Consider the following 14,420-nt stretch of genomic DNA (forward strand, 5'->3'; position numbering starts at 1 on the left):
GATTTCTAATACATGCTTTACAATAATTTTTCGTGACTTTTAATATGTTAATTGTTCAACTTTTATAATAGTTAAAACATGGAATGTAGATAATTTAATTATTGAATGTTGGCATGATAAACAAATGGATATGTGGCATTAAAATGTTTTCACACGTTTGATCATTCTTTAGACTTAACCTTACGATTCACGAATAAACTGTAGGTTAAAAACTAGAAATCCATATGACTTACGTATTATATAATTTTACTTTATTAAATGAAAACATTTTATGATATAACATTTTCTATTATAAAAACCTTTTAATGACTTTGAACATAATTAGTTTTGAAAAACGAAATGTTATATCATTAAATAAAGATTTTGAATATATATATATATATATATATATATATATATATATATATATATATATATATATATATATATATATATATATATATATATATATATATATATATATATATATATATATATATATATATATATATATATATCATGATTTAAAGACGTACAAAAGTTATACATTTTCAAACGTTAAAATACTTTATAACATAACGAAATAGATTACTAGAAAATATTAACTTAAATATAAACGTTTTGATAATAGTTATCTTCTTGTAATAAAGATTTAATATTATTAAATATATTTTAAATAGATAACGAGAAGTGGATTTATAGAAGCAAATGACCAAAACACTCAAATGAATAAGTTACACTTTGAGTGGGATAATTTTTCATTGATTTGAGTCTTTTTATCTATAAAAGTACAATATACAAAATATAAAGTACAAGTTTTCTTAGCGTACGAAAATACTTTTGAGAAACCGGAACCAGGACATTAGTCGAGTGACAACATACGAGTCATCGGGACAAAAGTTATGAGTTAACTATGCACGTGAATATAATATAATATATATAATTATATAAATTAAATATATTTTATATATAATAATATAAAAACCGTCGGCCGCCCACGAGAAAATTGATTGTGAGCTGGAAAGCGGAATGCCGCAATCGCGGCCCAAACACTCTCAAAAGAGCCGCAATCACGGAGCTCATGGATCCAGTCAGGGTTTATAAAGCTCGATCGTTTTTCTGTTTTCTCATTCACTCAATCTCTCTATATCACATATTACTCCGTATGCTATTTATTTATTTAAATTATTATTATTATTATTATTATTATTATTATTATTATTATTATTATTATTATTATTATTATTATTATTATTATTATTATTATTATTATCATTATTATTATTATACATAAAATACTACGACGAAGTCATGAGCGAGTTATTTCAAACGGGTTTTTCTAGAGGGATAGAGCTAAAAAAATTATGGGTTATAGCTATGGAGGTTATGGTTATTGCTCGGGGTTTTTTGATCGTGAATCTAGTGTTTATCATTTTCATTGTGTCTACGTACTGTCCTGCAATATTGAATCACAATATTGATACGTGAGCACTCATATCTTATCTTTTATATATTAATAGTGTATCCCTGACTAGTGCTCGAGTATATATGTTTATGCATACTTGTCAACTTTCGATGTAATGAAAGACTGTCTTTTAAAAACGAATGCAATGTTTGTAAAATGTATCATATAGAGGTCAAATATCTCGCAATGTAACCATATGTTATTGTATACGTCTTTATGAATTTGGACGGGTCGTCTCATGGTGTTTTAGTAAATCTTTGAAGATGGTGGCATAAATCCATAGTAAAACAATGGCATCTTGACGGCTCTAGAGTTCTGAGGTGATTTGAGGATCTTTGGAGGAACCAGCAGCGGTTGTAGTTGATTTACAGGTGAGATGGTCGATTAGGTCATGAGCTCTGCAATGAATTTTAAAAATTCGGCCCATGAGTTATATTGGCTGGTTTCAATTTCAAGTTTGATTGGAATAGAGTGAATGATGTGATTGATGGCTTGAGCAGCCGGTAGTTTGGATTGATCTGCCATAGTAGGTGATGTAGATAAGAACAAAGTGATTCAAGGAAGAAAACGGAGATGAGCTGATTTAAAGATGGAGAGGATCGATATACCATCGGAAAGATCTATCCCAGATCTTAAAGAGGTCATACTTTTATCCTAGTATAGTAGCTACGGCCCAGCCTTCTCCACCTTCTGCCCTGGGTAGAAGTCGAGCCTCCCTAGAATGTGACTTCTACGGAGGTAATAAGGGTCTGGTATATATTACTGTTATTCGCCATGTAAGTAATGAAATACTTCAATGATTTATCCATTAACATGATCGCCTATTTATACAGGTTGTATCTACTATATTAACTAACTATGAGATATCTTAGGAGATAATATGCACATGGATTTATCTGTTAGTATCCACTACATCCGTATTATGGTACAATCCTACTTGACCAATACAATGTACACATGTGCTAATACAATACTATTTGACTAATACAATATATATATTACAATATATATATCAATATATATATATATATATATATATATATATATATATATATATATATATATATATATATATATATATATATATATATATATATATATATATATATATATATATATATATATATATATATTCTAATAGTAATCAAATAATGAAGTTTTTTAATTTTTTTTTTTAAGAAAATGGCTTAACACCTGGCCAAAACGAAAACCAAAGAAAATGGATAGTATCGAATTCAATATTCAATATAAGAAACATTACATACTTGATATGGTACATGATACAAAAACAAAATTCATCAAACTTACTTAAACAATACTCCGTATTTGTTTACATAAAATGGCAAATAAATAACTAGTACGTACAATATATATAACAATGAAATATGATTAGAAAAAAAAAAAAAAACTCAGAATACAACATCAGATCGATGACATCAATCTAGCTTATGTCCAACCCCAAACTGCCGTGAGGAGATATAACATGAGTAGCGATAGAGAGTATAACAAGTAACCCACATACCCGGTCCACAGTGGGTAACTAGTCCTCGTACTCGTGAAAATTCCCATCACTCCACAAATAATCAACACAACTAAAACTTCCGCTGATACATCCCAAGCCAAATCTCTTATATACACCGTTAACAAAAATGTCGTCAAACTACTCATACTACTCATGAACACTCCTGAATATATCTGCATATATATATATATATATATATATATATATATATATATATATATATATATATATATATATATATATATATATATATATATATATATATATATATATATATATATATATATATATATATATATATTGTAACAGAAATCGATCATTAAATCCTAATTAACCAAAAATGTGGATATATATAACATGGGTAACGGATAGAAGAAAATATGCACCTGGGACAGAGTTAAAGATGCAGCACGCTGAGTCTTTTGGCTTGCTGAAGTGATGTTTGATAAGAGACGTGGTATGTTTATGGCACATGGTATTACAACGTATGGGATTAAGAACGAAGGTACATTTGCAGCCGAAGCAAAACTTGAAACGTTCATTATAAGTGGAAGTGCAATGAGAGCGGTTATGGCAGTTCCAAGTACGACCAAACCCAAAGCCTCTAAGTAATCCCAAATTGAACTTTGAGCATTAATGGTTGGCTTTTTAGGTATCAAAGCATCTTGTTGCTCTTCATCATCTTTACCCTATATCCACACATATATAATGCTCACTTCTTAAAACTAAATAGCCTTATAGCTAGGTGGACAAATACTATTGGTAATCTTTTTAAAGCGTGATTAAAGTTGGAAAAGAGCCCAATAGTTGGCACCAAATAAACGAAAGAGAATTTTTATACAAGTTCTAAAAACAGCAAGTTACCTCTTGTGATTTAGTGAATAAACTAAGGGGATTATGATCGTTAATGGAGAGTGATTTCCTTGCATCCTTTAGCCATTTTGTGGTGATTCTAACAAACTCATCTTCTTGGATATATTCGTCGCCTGATACATCAAGTTGATCCATGATTCTTTCAACAAGATCTTCACTAATTTCACCGTCTGCTTGTACTTGCATTCCTAAGACTAACGTTTTCAATTCAGCACTGGTCACTTTACCATCATGATTTTTGTCAATTTTCACATAAAGACTGCACATTAACAAGTCACATCATAAGGATATGTAGAAATTGGTAAAGAAAAAAAGAACGTGGATTGAGACATGTACTTACTCTTTAATTAGCGTCACATTTGGCTTTCCGTTTGTGGACAACAATTTAAGTAATTTGTTCTTGACAAATTTTTGTGTGATATAGTCAAATCTTCTATTTTGGATCCATGGTTGGAAGATCTACAAATATGATGTTTTAAAACATTATTATCTTAATTATAGTCTATCCATTATTAATTTGAGATGTGTATGCTTTGAATTGTAATAACTTGCTGATTACCTGATACACCATGTAAGAAATGAAGAAAGACAAGGTGATGATGAGGGTGACTAAAACTATCACTCGAGTTACTGAAGTAGAATCGAAGATTTTTGGGAGTTGAAGAATGAGAAATGGGATCATTGAAACAAGCATGATTCTCGCAGTGTAGCTTGTTTCGTTATCAGTTGTGAGACCATATGCTGAAACATGTAACATAAAGAAAACATTTAAAATTGAAACTAGAATCATATTTAACTGTTTAATAACTTGTGCATTTTCTTGCATGTGTGGATATACTATCTACATCGTTGATTAAATATATATGATCTTTGGAAATCATGTACCGGTTAATTTCTGTAAAAAGGATGGTTCTTCTCCAAATAGTTGTGGTAAACCTGAGTCATCATCGTCTGCAAGATCGTAGCTACCAAAAACAATGACAGATGGCCAAATGAGTGTTAGGCTCATTACTGCTGTTCCTGCTAGCACATTCATTCCCATTGCAGCACTAAACGATGCACCTGTGTCATCGCTTGATAATCCATTTTCTGCAAGATTAGTATCAAGTATATATGTTATATGTTATATTATGCTGATTAGATTAGATTATAATAAGGCATACAGGAAGTTGTGATGTGGTCCAGTTGTTGGTGGTCTGCCTCTTTTAGGAGAAGTCAGGAGTTCGACCCCTGTTGGCTACGTATTAAAAAGACAGTTTCATCTCTGCCATGAAGTATTCACCCATGACACCTTTCCCATATCGTTTGGGGGTAAAGGGCGTGGGGGGGGGGGGGGGGGGTGTGTTACTTGGCCGTGCCCTTGGATCGTTTTCAAGGTTTCCTCTAGGGCAGCGATGGGGACGAGGTTATTATGTTGCATCGGCATAGCTGAAACGAGAGATGATCGCAACGGCTGGTTTAGTCCCCCTCGGGTGATACCAATCGCTATCCAAAAAAATAATAATAATAAGGCATATAGGTTGGCGGAGTCATGATATCATTGCAAATGCATGTTCTCATGACAAACTCCGACCAGTGAAAGGTCGAAAACGGCCATGGATAACTTAGCTAGGCCGCACGCATTTATCTAAGTAAAAAAATCGAAATCTCCGAAAAAACCTTCTTCAATTACTCCGTTTACGTTTACTATCCTGTTCATTTTTGTTACTATTTGTTAAAAGTTTTTATGAGATTCGTATGTGTTAATAGGTTTTTTGGAGCCATGTGTCTTTTTTGTTCTTTGTCGAAAATAATTTATTTCAAAAGTTAGCATAGTTATACAAGTGGGTCAAGTTGTTATAAAGTACCAAAAAAAAAAAAAAAAAAAAAAAAATCAACATTTACAACCTTGGTGAGTTGAATAGTTGCACCGTTTGAAAACCAGGTTTGCCTCTGACTTGGTTAAAGAATTTAACTCTCATATCCGTAAATCCTTAATACTTCGATCAAAAGAGTATATATTTAATGTAAACATCAAATTTTTCTTTAAAAAAATAAGTTTTTATTACTACTCTGAAAACACATGAGCCAAATGGCTAAATAAATTTCATGTTTAACTAATACTCGGTTTGTAGAACCATAGAAAATACATGAAAAAGAAGAAAAAACAATCAACCTTGCCGATAATCTAATAAGGGAATTCATTTAATTTATTTACTTCAAGGCACATTTGATTGTTCTTGTTTTTGTAATATATTTAAGGGTTAAAGCTAAAAATAGGCTACAAACTTACACAAATGTACCGATGTCGCCCACAAACCCATTTCCATCTTAGTGTCGCCTACAAACTTATAAAAAATGTGCTAATATAAAAAAAATACTTTTTTTAACCGTCAACCAAATGGTTGATTACGTGGCTTCTAAGTAGTCATGATACGTCGGTGATACATCGAAACAGAAACTGAAAGTATATGAGCGACATCGTAACACAACTGAAAGTATATGGGCGACATCGAGACATATAAAAAGAATAAAAAAAAGTTAAATAATTAACTTTACCGGTTCAGCAGGTAACCGGTAACGAAATGTTAACATCAGCACATTTTTTATAAGTTTGTAGGCGGCAGTATGACAGAAATGAGTTTGTGGGCGACATCGGTACTTTTATGTAAGTTTATAACCAATTTTTGACTTTAACCCTGTATTTAATGAATTGTTTCAAATGGCCAACCCAGAATTATCAAGTGCAACAAAGCCTCCACCCCTTCCCGGCTTCCCATGTTAGCCCACTTACCCATTTTACCCAAAAGAAAAATCAGTATTCAAACAAACAATGATATTAATAATTTAATAATAGTAATTTAATAACTAATGACATTCTTCTGTTTGATCCTTACATTTAATACTCTTCCCTAGATCTCACATGTATATAATATTTTCTTGAGTTTTATCTAGATCTAATAAACATGAAAGTTAGGAACTTTTATGCAGGAAATATAAGAAAAAGAAGCCGAAAATGGGGAAAACATGAAAGCTTACCAAGGATGAGAAAAAGCATAGGCAAGTTTGCTAGAACATGGAACAAACTTGCACCAAAGATACCCGGTCCAATAAGCGCGAAAAATTTATTCGACCCGTTTGAAATATAACTCTGACCAATAGACATCAGATATTGATAAACCACAATCAAGAAAAGTGTTCCCCAAAGACCACTTGTGCATGGCAAGAATCCATATTGTGGTTCACATATTTCTGTTGTTGCACCTTCTATTTTCCCACAAAACACCATCAACATTACCATTAAAATAATAATAAAGCTCCAATTTTTTTCATATATTCTCATCTTTTTTTTTTTTTTTTTTGTTTCGTTTTCTCGTAATATATTGATTTAATGTAAGCTCGAGAACTCAGGACCAATCAATGAAGTGTTTGGAATCTAGAACTAGTTTGGTTGATAAGAAGAATATAAAAGTATGTTGGGTATATAAAGGATGTGTATAAGTAAGATGTTTTTCAATATCTAAGAAGACAAAGGTCGTTAGTAGGAAGATGACGATCGTTGACTTTTCAACGAGATTCATCTGTATATTTTGGTAATTGTTTATGGCCTCAAAATACATGTTTATTAATTAGATGCGGAGTACATGTTAGGCGAGTTTTTTTTTGTTTTAGCGGTGGTTTTAACATCAGTGGTAGGCCACTATATTACAAAGACATAAAATCTGGTTCCATGTATACCTTTTACAAACCATTTTAGATGTCAATTTTTTAATTTTATATTAATATTAAATTTACCTTTTTATCAAAAGTACAAGACTCTATAACACATTTGCTTCGTTAAATTAATTTGTATTAGATTAGATTTATTGATTAAAATGGGTAAAAGAGTTTATACTTGTTTTGACAGAGTCAAAAGTCATAAATGATGCAAAGCCTAGTGTCTCAAACCCAAATAAAGATTGCAGCCGCAGTTGACTACTCATCATTTATTCCCAAACCTTTTTGGAACCGGTACTTAACTAATCCACCCACCTCGTCTAATCACCGTTAAGGTTATGTTAATACGAAAAACAACTCAATTAATTAAGAGGAAAAGGTTAAAACATAAAAGATCGAATTTCACATTGAAGTTTTATTTGTAAACTGTCGATACATATTTTCGGCCAAAAGATGATAAGTGTCAGTACAAAGGAAGAAATTCTTAGCGTGATGGGGTAAATTGCCGATTGATGTTCACCCTCGGGACGGATCCCTGCAGACCCCAATCACGAACTTAATGATGGAAAACCGTGTGTACTTTAAAATTTTATAAACGCAGCGGAACATGAAAATAAACATCTTTTATTAACTTTAAAATAAACATCATTTATGCTATTATAATGAACTTTCAAGTAAAACATTCACACGATTAACGATCATAACAAATTGTCAAGTAATAAATTTACAAAGAGGAGTTTAGATGTACCTTTAGCGAGCGATGCAAGAACGGTAGAAAGTGTAGGATTAATGTGCAAGGTACAACATATAACTATATGGCCAACTTCATTTGAGCCTTCGGGGTCACACACATATACACCGAGACGTCAAATAAAATATATATATGATGTATATATATTACTTAAGTAATAAAATAGTAAATCGAAATTAATTCATTTACTATTCATATGAATAGTAAATGAAACGAAATTAATTAATTTACTATTCACATGAAAGCGACATGATAGAAATTATTAATTATAAGTTACATAACATACCCCTGAAATATTTAAGAAATACGACTTTTTAAAACCAAATCAATCGAAATATTAGATTTTGAGAATCAAAATATAGATAGAAACAAAATAACTTTGTACGCGTTTTGTTTCACGAACTTCACAATTCAATATTTACTTTTACACATATATTATAAATATAAGCATTGATTGGTTTTTGGAAGAGTAAGTCATAAAAAAAAAAAGGAAACACATACTTCGCAAATCAAATGAACCCTTTTTATCTCATCCTTGGCTCTTTAATTCGTGAAATTAATTAGCATGAAGAGATGCTTAAGTGTTCTTGCAAATAAGAGTTATATGGAGGATTATTATTGTTTCATTAAATTAATCAAAGGTTGATTAATTGTTACTTGAATTTGTATAATGACCCTCATTTTTCCATTCTACACTTTTCCTTATTAAATGCCCAACAATATAATTAAACTTAATAATTAAACTTTAATCGATAATTATTAAGCGTTAAGAATTATAAAATATAGTAATAATTAACTTTGTAAACGACAAGTTAATAAAGATAAAAGATAATGAGTTAATAAACTTTCGTGAGCAAATAAATAACTCTAAAACTTGTACACTTAAAATAATTAAACTTGGATAATTAAGGAACCATTTAAGCTAAATTAAAGTACTAGGACTAAAGTGAAAAATCCCAAACCCTAACACTAAAAAGCCCTAGCCGAAATAAAAAAATAATAAAGGAAATGCCCAAAATGCCCAAAATGCCCCTCTAATTTTCGGCCAAGGCATCTCCTAATCACCTCCTCATTAACCTAACTTGTTCTCTAAGTAAGACTTGTTCCCTAAGTAAGACTAATTCCCTAAGTAATTCCTAATTAAACCCTAAATCTAGAATAATCTTAACACTCCTATAAATAGAGACCTAACATAAACCTTTTCATTGTACCAAATCACAACAACAATTTTCTCTCCCAAATCTCTCTCCCTCTATCCCTATTTCGGCTCCCAAAACCGAAATCACCACCACCACCCATCGAAATCATCATCAATCTTCAAGGTGATCTTCAAGTGTTCTTCGCGTTCTTCGTGTTCTTCAAGAATCTTCAAGGTGCTCTTCAAGTTTTTCAAGGATTTGATCTTCAATCTTCATCGTGTTCATCTTTTCTTGGTTAGTCATCTTCGAATCTTCAAAGGTATAACATAAACCCTAATTTATTTACATAAACTTTGATCTTTAATTCATGTTATAAACTTGTTTAATCATAAACACATACATAAACACACCTAGATCCATATATACATGAAAAAGAAAAAATATATATATATATGTATGTATGTATGTCGACTAGAAAAAAAAAGAGGAAAATGAAAGTTTGATCTTTAAAACCTAGGAGATTAGATAAAGATTTGTTAGTGTCTAATTAAGGGAAAAAATAAATATTTATTCATATATATATATATATATATATATATATATATATATATATATATATATATATATATATATATATATATATATATATATATATGTGTGTGTATATATATATATATATATATATATATATATACATGTAAAAAATATATTATATATATACATATATATATATATACGAATTATATATACATATACATATTAAAACCCTAAACCTAACCCTAATTACTTAAACCCTAATTTACTAAAACCCTAATTTATTAAAACCCTAATTTATTAAACCCTAGGACATTAATTAAACCCTAGACATTTATTACAAACCCTAATTATTAAAATACTACTTTAATTGATTAACCCTAATTAATTAATGAAACCCTAATGTTACTTATACTATTATTTAACATATATACCCTATTACTATAACTAACACCTATAACCTACTACTTATATTATAACACATAAAAAACATTTTGAGATATGTATTAGAGATGTATAGATCTTCAAACTTTCTTGACGAATGGTTTCTACGAAACTCTAGGCGGAAGGGTTTGGATTTTCCGATTTAAGGGATCCTATAGCTCAAGCCCCTAAACCTGAAATGGCCATTCGAAGGGAAAGCGGTGATTGGAAGCTTATCTAATACGGCAAGTATCCTAAAATGGAAAACACTCTTAAAGTAGAAACTTTCTAGTTATAGAAACTTACTAAAATAAGGAACCTACTAAAAGTGGAAACTTTCTAAAAATAGAAACTTACTAGGAAAGGAAACTTAGTAAAACGAACTATACTTACCACACTATCATACTTAAATATCTACTTAAACTTGGGCAAAAACACTTACTACTCTTAAGTGTCAATAGGTTGACTTTTCTGCTCGTTCATCCAACTTTCTATTCCAAGGAATAACTCTATCTCTACTTACTAAGGTGAACTCATAGCCCCACTCTTTATTGCTAGCAAACTTACTTACTTTTATTGGGGTGTGACACATGCTGTTTTTACATTTTACACTTTAGACACAAGTACCAACTGCTAAAACTATACTATACCCGGCTATGTCCGACTAAGTCCCGACAGTGATATTTTTAATTGCTCGTTGATTGCATGCTTAATTATTGGCGGTAGGCCTATCAGGAGTAACGTCCCCGATACATTTGACTAAGTCTTTGTATTACTTAATAATGAAATTAAACCGACAAGGACAGACACAACTTGTCATTGGGGCAAACTTGAACGTTTAGTCTAAATATCACGCCTTGGCATAACTTTTTGATCTTGCGGAAGATCAACTTTACAAACTAAATCTTGTGGTCTAAAAACAACGATAACTACTTTTGTTAAACCTATGATTTCACTCAACCTTTTTGGTTGACACTTTAGCATGTTTGTCTCAGGTGCTGATTGATTCAAGCTTACTTACTTACTGCTTATGTGATGCTACTTGGACTTAGGAACAAGAGATATCGCATTTACTATTCTTGCATTTGAAACATTTACTATATTGTAATTTCAATTCTTGTAACGACATTTCATTTTCCGCTGCGTACTCTCAATAAAGTTTAATTTTATCATGTAGTATTGTTCTCGTATATTATAATATGTTAGTTTATTTGATATTAGTAACGTTTCTTCCAGGCCCTATCTGGAGGACGTTACAGAGTGGTATCAGAGCAAACCAGACTGTTATAGAGAACCAGGATTGCATCTTTATGTGTGCCTTACTTGCTAGCTAGTGTGCCTTAGCAATCTAGGAAACTATAACCTTTCCTGCCTTAGACTTTAAAGCACTTAGGATTGCCTTATAATCTTAACAACCTTGCCTTGATAATCTTGGCTTAAAATGCTAATCAAAGTCTCTTTCCTAATGATAGGATGTCAAGCGTTAATAAAAATGACAAGACAATTCTTTTCAAACCATCTAAAGTAATGACTCACTTCAAACCTGCTATCGAATAAAATACTGGATATTCTTTAACTGCAAGACCAGTCCAAAGTCCACCTTATGGCTTTGGTGGTCCTCCCTCACCAAACTATAGTCCGGATACTTTACCTAATTCTCCCAAATACTACCCGACTCCAAGAACGGAAAGTAAAGGTAAACTCCCTGCTGATTTTAAAGAAGATGGTCCGTCAAAGAAAAGATCCCGATCTCCTTCCTACGAAGAAGTTGATGCCAAGTACGAGATCATGAATCTGCGAAAAACTACCGATGGCCTAATTCGTCATATTTCAAGGATCGATGTTCAAATGAAGGAAAAAGACCTAGCGATCAGGAAGCTCATGGAGGAAAATGCTGAGCTAAAGAAGGAGATAAAGTTGGTGAAGTATGAAGGTGATAGAAATGCCCGATGTGACGACCCGAAAATTTTTGACCAAATTTAAACTTGATCTTTATTTGATTTCGACACGATAAGTAAAGCTTGTGATGTTAAGTATCAAAAAGTTGAACTGTTGTCATACATCAAATTAACCTGTGACCATTCCCGACAATTAAAATAATAATTATACATTAATCAATTATAATTAATAATGTAAGATCATAAAAAAAATAATTAAGTTACTATTATAATAAACTTATATAAATAGATATATAATATTATCATGAATCTATATAATATATATATAAATGTAAGAACATATATTAATAAAATATAATTTAAACATTTGGAAATTTAAGATGTAAGGTTAATATATTATACGAAAAATACAACTTAAAGTATAAATGTTATATTAATATTATGATCATTATTTTTATTATTAATGTAAATATTAATCTTAATATTTGTATAATATCATAGGTACATATGAAATTTGATATGTATAAGTTGTGTATTATTATTAGTATTATTATTATTATTATTATTATTATTATTATTATTATTATTATTATTATTATTATTATTATTATTATTATTATTATTAGTATTATTATTATTATTAATATTAATATTATTATAAAAAGTGTTATTAAGTTATTAAGTTATTAGCATTATTAATAATATTATTGTTATCATTCTTATTTTGATGATTATTATTAAACTTATTACAAACTATCATTTTTATTATTATCATTAATAATATGATCATTTTTATATTTACAATTATAATCATCATTTGATATTATCATTAGTATTATTGATATTATTATCATTATTAATTCTGTTATTATTATTACTAGTTTCATTATTATTAATAATATTAGTATTAAATATTAATGTTTACATATAATTAACACTATTATGTTCCTTTATATAAATAATATACAAAGATATAAATATGTGCGTTATATACAAGATATATATACATAAGGAAATCAGTATTATTATTTATTATTATTAGTATTATTATTATTAATATTATTAGAAAATTTAATTATTATTAATATAATTATAATTAATTATATATATAAATCGTACGTGTGTATAACAACTCCAAAATCAGATTACCAAGTCAATCAATTACTGTATTAAACTTTGTTTGAATCTCCTGAATTATTAAACATCATAATCGATCGTACCAGGCAGTTAGAAATCGAGTTCCTCTTTATTTTTTTATTATTATTCGTACCTGTTGGTTTATTCTGTGTCGACAAGATCAAACTACAAAACAAATGTAATTGAGTCATTATAGCTGTAGTAATACCTGGTAAGTTCCATATAATCGTTTACTAATACAATTGGTGGGGAAACACAGAAAAATCAAATAAAAATTTAGAGTGCTGCACGCTTATCTCTGTTCTTGTAATTTTTTTTAAAAACTTTAAGTTATTGATTTATTTTAAATTCTATAAATGCAGTTATGTTTGAATTACTCTAGTCGATCTTTCTGTAAAGTTTTAACATCCAATTCCTTTTATCGATTCCTAATTTTGAAGTCAAAGTTCTAGTTTTAAAAGTCAAATAATATGTTCATCGTAAAATAAGAGTTAACTGTGATGTTTCAAGTTCAATTAAGGTTATAGGAAGTTTCTAGGATTGATTTAAAACTTATGTTGTTCAGGAATTATGGCCTAAAATGTAGTGACCCGAACTTTTCCATGTTTATATATATATTAAATGAAATTGTTATTTACATGATTAAGTATTTCCAACATGTTAAGCAATCAAATTTGTTAAGACTTGATTAATTGAAATAGGTTTCATATAGACAATTGACCACCCAAGTTGACCGGCGATTCACGAACGTTAAAACTTGTAAAAACTATATGATGAAATATATATGGATATATATATATATAGTTAACATGATATTATGATAAGTAAACATATCATTAAGTATATTAGCAATGAACTATATATGTAAAAACAAGACTACTAACTTAATGATTTTGAAACGAGACATATATGTAACGATTATCGTTGTAACGACATTTAATGTATATATATCATATTAAGATATATTAATACATCATGATGTCATGATAATGTAATAATTTAA

The 14,420-nt window shown here is 29.6% G+C and overlaps 1 protein-coding gene across 2 annotated transcripts; it reads right to left on the reverse strand.

Annotated features, from left to right (window-relative positions):
• Nucleotides 1-2,723: 2,723 nt before the first annotated feature.
• Nucleotides 2,724-7,161, reverse strand: LOC139855612 (sodium/calcium exchanger NCL2-like). 2 transcript variants are annotated; one of them, XM_071844853.1, is made up of 7 exons: nucleotides 6,858-7,161; nucleotides 4,725-4,928; nucleotides 4,399-4,580; nucleotides 4,180-4,298; nucleotides 3,831-4,098; nucleotides 3,353-3,655; nucleotides 2,724-3,139 (listed from the first exon to the last, which is right to left on the reverse strand). In XM_071844853.1, exons 1-7 carry the CDS (start codon nucleotides 7,159-7,161, stop codon nucleotides 2,891-2,893), a joined length of 1,629 nt encoding a protein of 542 aa, XP_071700954.1. In that variant the 3' UTR covers nucleotides 2,724-2,890. The 2 variants fall into 2 exon arrangements, with proteins under 2 accessions (XP_071700954.1, XP_071700955.1); XM_071844854.1 differs by having other exon boundaries at nucleotides 2,987-3,129.
• Nucleotides 7,162-14,420: the final 7,259 nt, after the last annotated feature.

Source organism: Rutidosis leptorrhynchoides, chromosome 6 (assembly GCF_046630445.1).
Source record: "Rutidosis leptorrhynchoides isolate AG116_Rl617_1_P2 chromosome 6, CSIRO_AGI_Rlap_v1, whole genome shotgun sequence".
Lineage (NCBI taxonomy): Eukaryota > Viridiplantae > Streptophyta > Magnoliopsida > Asterales > Asteraceae > Rutidosis > Rutidosis leptorrhynchoides.